Consider the following 12,901-nt stretch of genomic DNA (forward strand, 5'->3'; position numbering starts at 1 on the left):
TCCATGTGCAAAACCACCTCCTGCTGAAGATTATATCTTCCTTTCCTTAGATCGCTTTTATTACTTTTGCTGTTTGCTGCAATCAGAAGTCCCTGATGGTGACAATAATATTAAGCTTTGCTTAAATCCTCGACAAATTCATTCAATCCTCTTTTGCTTTACTTTTGTTTTAAAAAAGCTTCGATCAGAACATGCTCCTTTCAAGCATTGTAGTGGATGAATTGAAAATTAAAACACAGTGTTTCATGCAAAGCGACTTCTGATTTGACAAGGTTTCACTTATCATCCACATTTTCCCCACTGAATCCATTATAGTTCTGGAATTAAACATAGGTTTTAAGGTCACCAGGATTACATGTAATTCTGACTAGTTTACGCATGGTATTCTACGATCTTTTTTCCTGACTTCTAGGATTTTCTGCAGAACGAACTTTGAACATTCAATCAATTACAAAACTATAATAAATTACTTCACCAAAAGAAAAACTACACTGACAAAATCCATTTTTTTTCTTTTGGATAGTCGTTCTTCTGATTATCCTTAATCTTATCAGTCCAAAATTCTAAAAGGACTTTTTTCAAGTAAACAGAGTGAAATTTTAAGGTGAAAAGAGATACAATCTACATTTTTTGTCGTTCAACCTTATTTTTTAGATATATGAAGTGCTGGAAAGAAGTAATGAAACGAAATATTTGGAGGATGCTTTATTAATGCAAATAAATGTCAAGTTGTGATTTGCATCATAGTGAGTGGTCGTCGCTCATTTGGCTTTTAATTAAATTCTTTAATGTTTCGAAAAGATTTCCCAAGAAATTAGAATAGGATATCGTAATTTTGCTTCACGCTTCACTTAAATACTCGGCACATATTTCTGGATCCTCTACCCAAATGTCGCTTAAAACTGGGAGGATTTAGATTTACATGAGAAATAGACTACTGAATTAAATTAAAGCATCTGAACATATTCATTTTTTGACAGCTCACTGAGCACTCTTAAAATAAGATTTTCGGAATTTTTGATATCTTACGACTGCAGTCGGTAGTTTCGAGAATGAATCATAACTGTTTTGTAATATCGCTGTATATTCCTCACCAATTTTAGTTTTAGTGCGATTGATCGCAGTCGAAAACGGAAAATAATCTGTTAAAATTAAAAAAAAAAAAAAANAAAAAAAAACTAATATGTTATTCAAAAGAGATGAAAAAATATATCGCAAAACATTAGCAAATTAGCACTAAACTCTTGTTTAGGCTCATTTTACGCTGTTGCATTCGAATGACTTTTAAACATCTAGAAAAAAAAAAAGAAAATGAGAATAATTTCTCTCTGTGCCTGAAATAGATAGCTGAATATAAATAATCCCAACTTTATGACATTCTGTTAGATTCCTACTATAAACTGTTTTCCACTGAATGCTGCTCTTATCTATTTTTCTGAAGTATCGGATAAATATTACAGACTGCTTGGAGTAACCACTTATCACTCAGTATCTTCACCAATTATCGTCTATCTACCGACACTATTATTTTTATCCTGTCGCATAACCTTATTCTATTTACCAGATTCAGTTCTTTTTGTTTCTAGCGTAATCGGTGTTTCACCTTTTGTCAATAAACTTTACCTTATTAATAACCAAGTACAGCTTGTCTCAGCATTTCGTCTTACATTTTGTTGCTTATATGTATTTACTTTAAATCGTTTTCTATTCGTTACTAAGCAACACTGTTATTTCTTCACGAGAGTACATTAATCGAGTCTTTAAACTGACATTAACTGAGAGTTCCTCTGTCGTGGAGAATATGCTTTGTATTCTTCATTGATTTCTGCCGACATTTTTGGAATTTCAACTTCTGCTTTTTCACCAGAATGCCAAGCTTCATAATACCATAATATAACATCACATTTTCTTGATCTTGTTAGACTACCTAATCATTCTGTACAACCTGTCTGTCAGTGGTTTACTCCATTCGTGAACAAATTTCTATTGGAGGATAGAAGGTACTTCGTTGATTGCGAGTCACACAATTAGATTATCTTTGGTTCCAGTGCATAAAAATATGGTATATACTGATGAGCACCTGACTCTGATATGAATGATTAGACAATACTCATCTTACCCTCTAAAATGAATGAAAAATAGTGGAAAAAAGAGAAGGAAAGATTCATACAGACCTACAAGAAGCATATAATAATACTTTTGCAGGAAAAATTCCCTGTAACACTGTTATCTGTCACTCTTAACAGTAAAAGTTACAGAAAGAAAAGGTAAATATTACAGTGCTGTTGGCTTTAAGTCTATCTGGATTTAATTATTCCAACAGAATAATCCGTTCACTTATGACGAATAGTGGAGTGCTGCGCTATTGTCGTCAGACCTGTCTTCACAGAGAAATGTTTGGAGTAATGCAAACAAATGACAGGAAACGGTGAACTGCAATCATGAAACCCAGGCAAGACAAAGAAATGTTCGAAAGACCGTTAGATAATCACAAACTATTTGATAATAAGCCAAATCCGCTAAAAGATCTTCATTTTCTTTAACAGTGACTTTAATTGTAAGGTTATCTAATGGAGAGAGTAACTAACAGATGTCGTCAAAGGTGACCAATTGACCAATCTTTTGCAAAACTTTTGGAAGAAGATCACTTACGTTAACGTTTAACAAGTCAAATATTTTCGTGGTAAGACGTAAAATCACGTTGTGTTTTTAACAGCCTGGTGAAGAACACGGTGTTTATGACTTTCTTCATGATGTTAGACAACCATCCCCGGCATCTTCCATTTTCAGGACTGTTTTATTGTGCACATTATGACGGACAATGGTATTACTGAAGATTAGACATCTTTGCTTGCGCTTTTTTGTTGCAATAACTGTCCTGACAGGGATAATTTATTACACTCAATATATTAAGAGCAATATAAAGGACTTGATCAAATATACTGCTGTAACGGATTATCATTCTGATATCACCGACGGCAATTTTCGCTTGGTATGATTTTTTTGCATTTCATATATTTCGTGTTTTCTTCGTAGGTAGGGATAATGTTCATCCAGCTGCTGAAATTCTTTCGTTTATTTTGTAAAATGTCATATGAAATAAGCAGACCTGTCAACAGCAGGGCCTCACACTCGCTTCCTTTAGGAAAAAAAAGAACTGGAGTATTTGAAGCAACTCGACCATTTATTTTGGCTTTGTGATATCATTCCCGATAAATATGTCTTTGGGACATATGATAATTTAGAAAACCCGGTAGCAATCGGAAACATTATTCTTTATCGAATGGTAAATTCGTCAAATGAAGATTATGTAAAATTTGTGCGAGATGAAGATCTGCGAGCTGCTTACGGGTACAGTTTAGAAGTCGTATTTTATATCCTTTCAGGGAATTAAAAGCTGTCCGGTTTAAATAAATTTCTTATATATCAAGTACAATCTGTGCAGATGTTATGAAATATCTTAGAATTAATAATGGATGCAGAAAAATTAATGAAAAAGAGAAGAACATTGTTATAGTTTCTTTGGAAGACAGAAGAACTTATGTAAATCACTACGGTATACTAAGGAAAAACCACCAACAACAAATGAAGGATTAAACTGTGCAAGCGGTAATTCATGAGGCATATTGGCAACGCATCTATGCCTCAACTGGCAACTACGTATGGTTAAAGTGAATAATCTTTATAATTTTGAAAGATTACGAACTGAACAAGTTCTTTTTAGTCTATACGCAGTTAAGAAGCATGTATTCGAACGAGAAACGTGGGTACCAGCAAACAAGGAAGAATTCTTCCGGAAATGGAGCAATGGAAGGTTCCTCGATTGCATCAAGTTGAATGTTTCGAGTAGTTGGAATAAATCAGTGATTCCTGATGATTATGTCAACAATATGGCTGGATTTCGGGACTTTCTGGAATCGTACGCATCAACGCCGTTTCTTTTCGGCGGCACTCTTCTTGGTCTTTTTAAATTCATTTACAAATGTTCTTGAGATTGTATTGAATTTCACTTTCTCTTTGTTTCCATTGACGTAAGCGTTGCCGCATTTAAATTCAATTATTAATGAAAGTAGGGATGAAATTTTCTTGCATAATCGAGCTGTATGGCTCTTTACTTCGTTTCCTCTTTTAAGTAGAAAAGCCACTGCTAGCAAATAGCAAGCTAAGAACAATAATCATACTTCCATTATCATTTTGAAAGAATTCTACTGCTATGGCAGCTTATTTGTTCCAACGAAGAGAAAATTAGTGAGACAGAATAAACGAGGAAGGATTTATTCAGTTTAGTACAGATAATTTTATTAGGTTGGTACAGGGAATGTTCCTTTATCAGAGATACTACGGATGTTGATATGGCGATGAAAATTACCTCTCTAGATCTAAGGATGTTGAAAAATATGGAGAAGTCGGAAGATTTCAAACTTTTTTGGATCCTCGGAAAAGTTTGCTCTGTTTTGCATAATTAAACAAAACTGTGACTTATCATAACGGAGAAGATATCGATTACCAATAATTATTTAATCCGTTAATTACTTGTTAATTAATTAATCAGTGGAACTAAAATTTTATTCGTTTTATTTAGTTGCAGTCATACGTTCGCCAAAAATGAAAATTAAAATTCTGTTTAGGTTAACGACTCATTAGAACTAAGCGTTTATTCGGCAAACATCAAAATAGATTTATTCTTCCTGTACGAAAACAAGGATTCCGCTTGGGTAGGTGGAATGATAGTCAGTAAAAGGAAGAAATTTCGCTGGATTTATCCACCCATTTCACAGATTTGTACAGGAGCTTTACTGGGAAGATTATTTCATGTGCCTTGCAATGTTGAAGAAGTACTAAAGGTATGTTCTGTAATTTTTAATCAGGTGCAAGCTGGGTCAGGGAGAAAGCAAATTATAAGGTGCAAGGGTTATCATCAATTCGCTTTTGAAAAATCGCCCAGGTTCACGTTTTGCTCCGACACTAGGTGATTTTGAAGTTAGGTCAAACGTTTCTCATCCTCATTTTTCAATTTTCACAGCCTTTTTTTGACCCATGAGCTAAGTGAAGCGTATCTGACTATAATATAAATATAATCAAATATAAAAGATTCCACTAACTTCAGGCGGATTACGGTAACTGGCGAGTACCTCATCCAACAGCGAATTTCACTTGGTATGAATCACATAAAAATGTCCATGAAGCTGGCTACTGGAGTGAGACTGAATGGAATGATACTTACAAGGTATTCTGAGTTCCAACAGAATTCCAACAAATAGTCTCCAACAGAATTCCAACAAATAGTCTCCCAATTACATTTGTATGATAATATTGCTACACTATTAGTGGTGACAAAATTCAAGACTGGAGGAATAATTCAACTATGTTATGCAAAATATAATAAGTTTTTTTGTTAACAATACAAATTATTACAAATTTTATGTTGTGTTGATTATGGTTTTGAATACAGTTCAATTTCTTTTGAACTTAATGGATGAATATCACATATCGTTGCAAATCTTATGATACCCTACCATTAATTCTTGTGTACTAGTAGAAGAGAGTTCCATAAGTTGCTTAGTTCTAGCTTGGCTTGAAATAACAATCAATCCTCCCAATGAAGTAAATTTCATCAGATTCTTTCTCTATTAAATTAGCTTCTTCCTAAATGTATTTCTGTCACTTACAGAGAAGTTTTTTAATGTTCTGCGCGATGTTGAAGTATTGAACAATGTGAAAGATTGAAATGAGCGAGAAATTAACAGTTATTTAAAAATTAAAAGAAAATTATAGAAATGTTTACGCACCATGTTACAATCAATATTGATGCCGTCTTTGCACACAGTCCTTTCAATCCCGAAATTTGTAAAATGTCATCGCATATAGAATGCTCAGCGCGATTTCCGCCCACAAGTTTAGCTTCACTATTCTCTCTAACAGTACTTTTGGATGAGTGAACTTCTAGCTTCTAGACACTATATTCAGATTGATCCCACGCACTGTTGTGTAAAAACTAGGCTATTGATACAGGTATCAGGTCCGGTTATCCATCAGGTTTATGTCACGGATCCATGAAAAAATATCGATTACATGCATTCTACTATATAAAAATTCTCATTTTCATTTATATTACCGTGCATTATGTGTAGAATATCAAATTTGTATTTTACCTTCAAGGAGTTTATCAAAATTTTCATCTAATTTCTTTCTAAACATTTTAAAATGCAAAAGACGACAGTATATTGCAATTCAAAATTTATGAAAATCCTCAAGAAATTTTTTTAATACTTGTTTTATAGGTGTAAGCAGCCCAGAATATTTCGAAAAATAAGCATCCGAAAGTTTCATTCTCCCTTAAAAATGATGTCGACTGTTTGAATTACTACATCTATGAAATTTCGCTCATAATTTCTACTTCCAGTGAGGTTTTGTTGCTTATAATTCAAAAGAACGAGCATTTTGCTGAGTGGGGATAAGATGAATAACTTTTAGTCGAAAAGAAAGGTGTGAAATTATGTAGCGAAATGGAAAAGGACGTAGTACGACTAAAAGTTAAAAATTGTGGAAAACTGATACACTTCCCTCGACATGAACAGACATTTATGAACTTAATCAATGGATCATTGAAATGAGCGTAACAAATTGTAAGAAAATGGAAAAGTCGGAAGGAAATAAAGGATGAACATAGAGACTGATAAATTGACATTTCAAACGAGTCGCAGGTGTAAAGTTGCGAGGAAACGGAACTCGAAGTTCAGATCTTAGCAGAGCTCCATGAAGTACTTTAACTTTCATGGTTGGCTATTTTCTCCGCGATGGTCTTAAACACATCTTGTGGGCAGGAGGAAGAGAGGACAAGGAAGGATAAGAAATACTACATTACAAGAAATGCTGCAAAAGTGTGCCTCCTGCGTCACAAGTAAAAAAAATTGAATGAATCATCATTGACTGAGAACTAGCTACCTGAAGGATTGGTTGAGGATTTGGTCAGTTTCTGTAAATTTTAAAAATCACTTCTTTATAGGTAATTATGTTGTATAGTTACTATGGAGTGTTATTTCTGTTTTGTCATCCGTGAAGGGAGTAAATTTCGCAGGATCTAAATCAATGAGAGATTTATTCGACATGTTTTTATTCCTGTGTCACAGTTGGTTTTTTTTTTCGATGACTTATCAAGTCGCAAATGGATGTGCTCAAGGATAATTCTCATTTAGTCATAATTGCTTGCGGCAAGTTGTTCACAAGTTCGTTTACTTTTTTTGACTTTAACATCTAAGAAGAATCTGCTTTCCGAAGGAACTCATTTTTTTAGAGTTTTCCAAAAACTTTTCGAAACTGTGATGAAAATGCATGGATAGATTGATTATCACTCTGACTTATATCAGATTATACTTAATGTAAGCATTGCATTCTTATTTCTTTATCATTTTTCATTAACAATATCATTGCTCATTTCCAGCATCCAAAATCATCCCAAAGTTTTCATAATGCAATGAATATTCAAACTATATTTTTTCAGATGATTTCTCCTATCAGGTAAGGTTAAACAGGTATGGCGAACTAGTCATTCGATTGCAATGCAACTGTATATGTTATGGACAACTGTCATTTATCAACATATATTGATCAAGGTATTTGTTGCAGTTCGGTGAAATCTAAGAAAGATCTGTTGATCATGAAAAAACCTTTGATATAACCCACATTGAAAAGCTAAAAGCTACGAGCTCGACTCCATTTCCATCCTGTATTCTTCCCGCTTTCTCATCGCAAAACCAAGCAGGAAACAAACATTTCGAAACGAAGTTCCTCTGGTTTCATGAGGAGAGAGAGAAAGAAAAAAGGAGGTAAGAGAGTTAAGGATTTTCCATGAGATTACAGTTATTGTGACAAGAGCTGGAATGAAAGAAAGTAGCACAGATTCGTAAGAGATGCCAGGGAATGTTGATATTCGAAAAACACTTCTCGGTCAGGGATGGAGAAAGTATATGAACATAGTGGTACATAATGTGACGGGAAGTGAAAGTAAATGAATGATCATATGAGAGAGATGGATTGGGAGATAACGAGGGAAGAGTAAGAGATTAAGTGTTGGAGTGGAATTTGTGGAGAACGAAGAATGTGCTCTTTCTGTTCTCGAAATGTTTTGTTGGAAAGAAAAGGAGAGGAGGGGATGTCTGTGGCACTATCTAACTAATAACAGCACCTGGGAATCGGTTGTATTTTGCGGATGTTGGGAACAGTCTTCCTTCCGGCAGCAAGAGAGTGGACAGAATGGCTAGGTAGTTATGACTGTAGAGGACAGGTGGGATGATGGGTGATTGGATTCTAACGCTGCATGCTAATTCTGTGATTTCAACAATGTATCCCATTTATCATTTAAATTTACAGTAATGATGAACGATCCTGAACGTGCCGTTACTCTGCGCAGCCTGATTGAAAACGAGATTCCGGATGGCCGAGCGAATCTGGAAAGCAGTTGTTCAAATTTAGAACGGGTCGCTGCTTACTGTGAAGCCAGTTATGCACAGGTACGCTTGCTTGTATGTGTAATACATTTAATATCCTCCATCTTGGCCATGTCCCGACTTTAAGCAAACTTACCCTCAGACAAGTCGAAGTGCTTCAGAGCAAAATATATAATAATTAGATCGTCAAAAGCATCTTTTGAATCCACTCAACAATTCACATGACTTGAAGATCGCATTTATCAAAGAATGTTGGGAATGATTTGAAGACTTTTTTCCGCAGACTAATGAGCATGTCGTGGATTACGCTGCTTTCGTGTCGGGCAGAATGGCCTTTCAGAAAGGCCAGTTATTTTTTTTCGAGTACTCAAGTTGTAAGCAAACTTGAAAGAAATTTTAACGACTATTATGCGCAAATAGAATTTCTTCTTTTAACCGTGATCTGAAAAATCCTTAGATCAATGTTTTCTTTTCAGGCACCAGATAAAAAAGCGGCATTTGATGAAACGAGACGATATGTGGTGCAAAGTCTCGCTAGTGTAGCATATCAAGTGAATACCTTAGCTTATGCTCTGCTGCATGCACTCGATTTGCAGACTAATAAAATCAGTAATATGGCATCGCAGGTACATTTTTTTGCTCATAATCTGAAATGTCCAGAAAACCATTATGTTCAATTGCTGTCTGAATATTTAGCTTGACATTTTTCAAGTGTGCAATAAATGGCCTCTTCAGAATCCCGTTACACCTTTTGACATACGATAAAATAAATGAAAAGGTCACTTCATTCACTTGCAAATTCTCTCCACTTCAATCATTTAGATTTGAATTAAACAGTAATTATTGATCATAAAGTAAAAATTCAAATATTAAACGCAATAGTTATTTAGAATTCACTAAAAATAGTTTGAAATTCTAAAGAATATTGCTTTTGTCACATATAGTGTTTCAAACTCGATATTCAGCTTTTTAGGTTCACAATGTAGGAGAAATCATTGCAATTCATAAAGAAAAAGTGGCGAGGCGTGAAATCGGGTTATTAACAATAAACAAATGTGCTCAGAGGAAACATAAAGTTATTGCTGTTGGAGTTCAGGTATTTAATCATCCAGGTTTCAGTATTATTGTGAATTAGTTGTGAATTGTTCAGTTTTTTTCCTCTTTTCTTCAGTTTTTTTTTCCTCTTTTCCCATGCTTGCTAAAATATGCTGTTCTTAAGGAACCTCTTCAACGTTACCAACGTACTCCAATCGATTATTCGGTACTGGATAATTTGGGACATGGTGTTAAAACTCCCGAGCTAGCGAATCGGTCACTTGTTACACGTGTAGCCTCAACTCCATCTCATGGAAACACTAGTGCACATTACCCAGTTTTCCCAAATTTTGAACAATTGCTCCCTAAAGCAAATATCACTGCCACGGTATTTTTTTCTATTTTTCAGAAGGTGGAAACAGGTTTGATTTTTCTTTTTTGTTAAGGTGATTAGCAAGTATACCTTAATAGCTATTCGAGCAGTCGCTTTTCTCATCAAGCGCCACATCTGGTCAGCTTTTTGTTTTACAAGTCTGTATAGCAGACAGCACTAGTGAATTGAATGCTTGTTGTTCATTGTGTTTGGAAACGATTCCGACATTTTGCTTCAGGTTTAGTACCAAATAAATGTTCGGCAGAATGGTTTTCCATCTGTCTCACTGTATTGAATTTAATGGAGTGGATGATATATGTAATTAGTAAGAATTGGCTAGATTGGTGTGCAGTTAGCTCATCACCATTCATTTCAGCTTTCCCGCTCGTCGACAACGCGTGGAGATCACTATCGTACGCCGCAAGTAGCGACTACTCCAATCATAGATCCTCAAAGATTTTCTTCTGTTACACACGGAAGCCAGAACTACAACGGTATTTCAAATACATCGAATTACGGTACTATAAGCAGGAAAAGAGATTCACAGCAATCAGTACCTCTTCCTCCTCCTCAGTTGGCATCGGTAGCCCAATACAGGTTATCAGCGAATAGTTTAGGTATATTTTTGGCGTTGATTTAATATGAATAAAAATGAATAAGAATAACTTGTCGGTTTATTGATTTTGCCGTCTGATTTTGCTTTATAAGTTTTATTTTCCTCTGTTTTCTTACTATAGATGGACTTCCACCACCGCCTATTTCTGTAATGATGGACAATGAACCACTGCCACCTCCTCCGATGCAAGCTACGATGACACCAATTTATGAGTCAGCATTGTCAAAAAACCATCCCACATCTACTAACGACCGTTCGCCATTTCTGCTGGAATCTCCATTTGATCGTTCATATGATTGGATTCCGAAAGTTTACATCGAGAAGGGTGTGCAGTTTCGTACATTTTATAGCTCTGATAGAGAAAGCTCGATGGACTGGAATATTGTGAGGGCAACTGTTCATTTTTCAGCTTTAAAGTGAAATAATTACTTTAATGTAGTACTAATAGGAACAGATTTTGATAAGATAAAAAGCTCGAATTAAATAAGCGTCAGTGTGATGAAATAAATTTTCAGCAGTTGCGCTATATGATTATGAAGCAGAAAAACCGGACGAATTAACCCTTAGAGAAAACTGCATTGTTTATGTTTTGCGGAAGAATGAAGATGGTTGGTACGAGGGTGTACTTAATGGATGCACTGGATTGTTTCCGGGAAATTATGTTGAAACAATTAATTGATTTCTCTTCAGTCCTTTTTCTTCCTTCCATACAAGGTGTTCTGAAAGGATTCCATTATCTCGATTTGCATTTCACATTTTTAGATATTATTACTTCTGTTTTAGAGGTGTTACTGCATGTGGCTAATCAGTTCCAGTTAGGGCATGCTTAAAACTTGTATTACTTTGGATAAAATTATGGAAGACGGTTTGATCCCATCTGAGCAATTGTTTAACATATGCAGTTATTAAGATGTCTAATCATGACTTGTGTACGTTGCTGGAAGGACCCCGTTGCTGTTATCATTTATATTGATTGATAATGATATTCATATGCAATTCAATCAGTGAAGTCGTTCGCAGTTTCTGAGCTGAAAGGATCTGAATGTTATAACTATAGCTTTAACAATTTTTCATTCTGTAAATATGCATAAACATTCAAAATATGTAATTTCAATAAATTTTTCATGGCTGATGTTGATGATGAAAAGGGTAATATTCACTGGGTGACTTATATAGATGATGAATTGACTTTCTTATTTTGTTAAGATTGATTATATGAATTACAAAAGGGAGAGATCACGTGGGTATGCTTTTTCAAGACTGTACGAGGTTAGAATAAAGGGAATAGAATCGATGTTGTTTGAGGAGGTCAAGTCCGTTTGAATTTTTATTCCATGTACGTCCATGGGCTTTCAGTTTGATCATTTGTTGACATGAAAATGAACTTATCTTTGGACATGCATTTTTAAGAATTGGAGTTTGATGCTTATTTAATTCTATTAAACATTCTATTTACAACGATGTTTGCATTTGTAAATCTGATGGCTATGTGCATCTTATTGAAAAAATGATTGATTACAGTCCTTAATTACTAGAAACGGTGATTCCCAACATTTGCAGGATTTTCGTTAATTTTTTGAAGCATTGCATGGCTATTGATTTGAGCTGGTCCCACTTATATCCTGTGTTTTCGTATGCACGCTCCCTGCCATGGCTGTTTTGTCAATATGTGTCCCTCTTGCAAGTTTTGCCCTTCTACGATTTCTATTCCATGTTTTACCCCTGGCACGTTCCAGTTGAAAAAGATTCATGAGAAAAGCAGAGGCATAAAATAACTACTATGTTGGGTAAACATTTTGATAGCATTCTACATAGTCTGAAGTTTTTGTGCTGATGTCAGTATACTTATCGGACATTCCACATTTGTTTTGGGGAGTTTTGATTTATTTTTTATTTTTATTTTGTTGAATTGGATTAGCTACTTTTCTTTCGATTTGGGAAGAAAAGTGGAGTCACCAAACATTTCAGAAACATTCTGTTCCCTACACAAAAAGTGTTAAAGAACGATCACCCATTACCCTTTATTTAAAACAACAATCCATTTCAGATTCGCTAATTTGACTCAAAAAACAGAAATAAAAAGTAAATTAAACCTCCTTCCACAAAGAAAAAAAAGAAAATGCGGAATGTCCAGTGAGTATGCTGATATAATCATGAAAAGAAGCTTCAGACCATGAAGAATGCTATAAAAATATTTACCTGAACATGGATATGACAAATTCACTTTTCGTGGGATAATCAAAAAGTGGTTCAAGTTTGCAAAACGGATGGGAATAGAGTTTGGAATTTGTGTTACACTTATCGATTCAATTCGCTAGCGTGACTCTTTAAAGAACTACTCTCCCCGCTGTGGTACATGGCTTAACTAGCACCAGTGGTATATGATAACGTCTTGATTACATTATCTCAGATGATGTGATGCGGTGGATT

At 34.9% G+C, this 12,901-nt stretch overlaps 2 protein-coding genes across 3 annotated transcripts in view; both read left to right on the forward strand.

The window, feature by feature from the left end:
* The window catches only part of LOAG_04355 (fukutin), a 7,296-nt gene extending 1,513 nt beyond the window's left edge, over positions 1-5,783 (forward strand). The window contains exons 2-8 of the mRNA XM_020446575.1: positions 2,281-2,452; positions 2,791-2,992; positions 3,146-3,351; positions 3,725-3,960; positions 4,306-4,442; positions 4,629-4,844; positions 5,108-5,783. Coding sequence (XP_020303105.1) covers positions 2,822-2,992; positions 3,146-3,351; positions 3,725-3,960; positions 4,306-4,442; positions 4,629-4,844; positions 5,108-5,236 — 1,095 coding nt within the window. The 5' untranslated portion in view covers positions 2,281-2,452; positions 2,791-2,821 and the 3' untranslated portion in view covers positions 5,237-5,783. The remainder of the gene's footprint in view (positions 1-2,280; positions 2,453-2,790; positions 2,993-3,145; positions 3,352-3,724; positions 3,961-4,305; positions 4,443-4,628; positions 4,845-5,107) is intronic.
* A 2,578-nt stretch (positions 5,784-8,361) lies between these two features.
* LOAG_04356 lies at positions 8,362-11,151 on the forward strand. 2 transcript variants are annotated; one of them, XM_003139893.2, is made up of 7 exons: positions 8,362-8,510; positions 8,924-9,073; positions 9,421-9,543; positions 9,667-9,870; positions 10,232-10,472; positions 10,593-10,796; positions 10,987-11,151. In XM_003139893.2, the coding sequence occupies exons 1-7, from the start codon at positions 8,373-8,375 to the stop codon at positions 11,148-11,150; spliced, it is 1,224 nt and encodes a 407-aa protein (XP_003139941.1). In that variant the 5' UTR covers positions 8,362-8,372; the 3' UTR covers position 11,151. The 2 variants fall into 2 exon arrangements, with proteins under 2 accessions (XP_003139941.1, XP_020306484.1); XM_020446576.1 differs by lacking the exon at positions 8,362-8,510 and adding an exon at positions 8,685-8,791.
* Positions 11,152-12,901: the final 1,750 nt, after the last annotated feature.

The sequence above is a fragment of the Loa loa genome (assembly GCF_000183805.2).
Source record: "Loa loa unplaced genomic scaffold supercont3.55, whole genome shotgun sequence".
Lineage (NCBI taxonomy): Eukaryota > Metazoa > Nematoda > Chromadorea > Rhabditida > Onchocercidae > Loa > Loa loa.

Excerpts from the sequence above, each read along its gene's own strand:
- LOAG_04356 (XM_003139893.2), top strand. The coding sequence starts at position 8,373 with ATGATGAACGATCCTGAACGTGCCGTTACTCTGCGCAGCCTGATTGAA. Across the intron at positions 9,544-9,666 it reads TTATTGCTGTTGGAGTTCAG|GAACCTCTTCAACGTTACCA; the intron begins GTATTTAATCAT and ends GCTGTTCTTAAG. Across the intron at positions 10,797-10,986 it reads GAAAGTTTACATCGAGAAGG|CAGTTGCGCTATATGATTAT; the intron begins GTGTGCAGTTTC and ends ATAAATTTTCAG.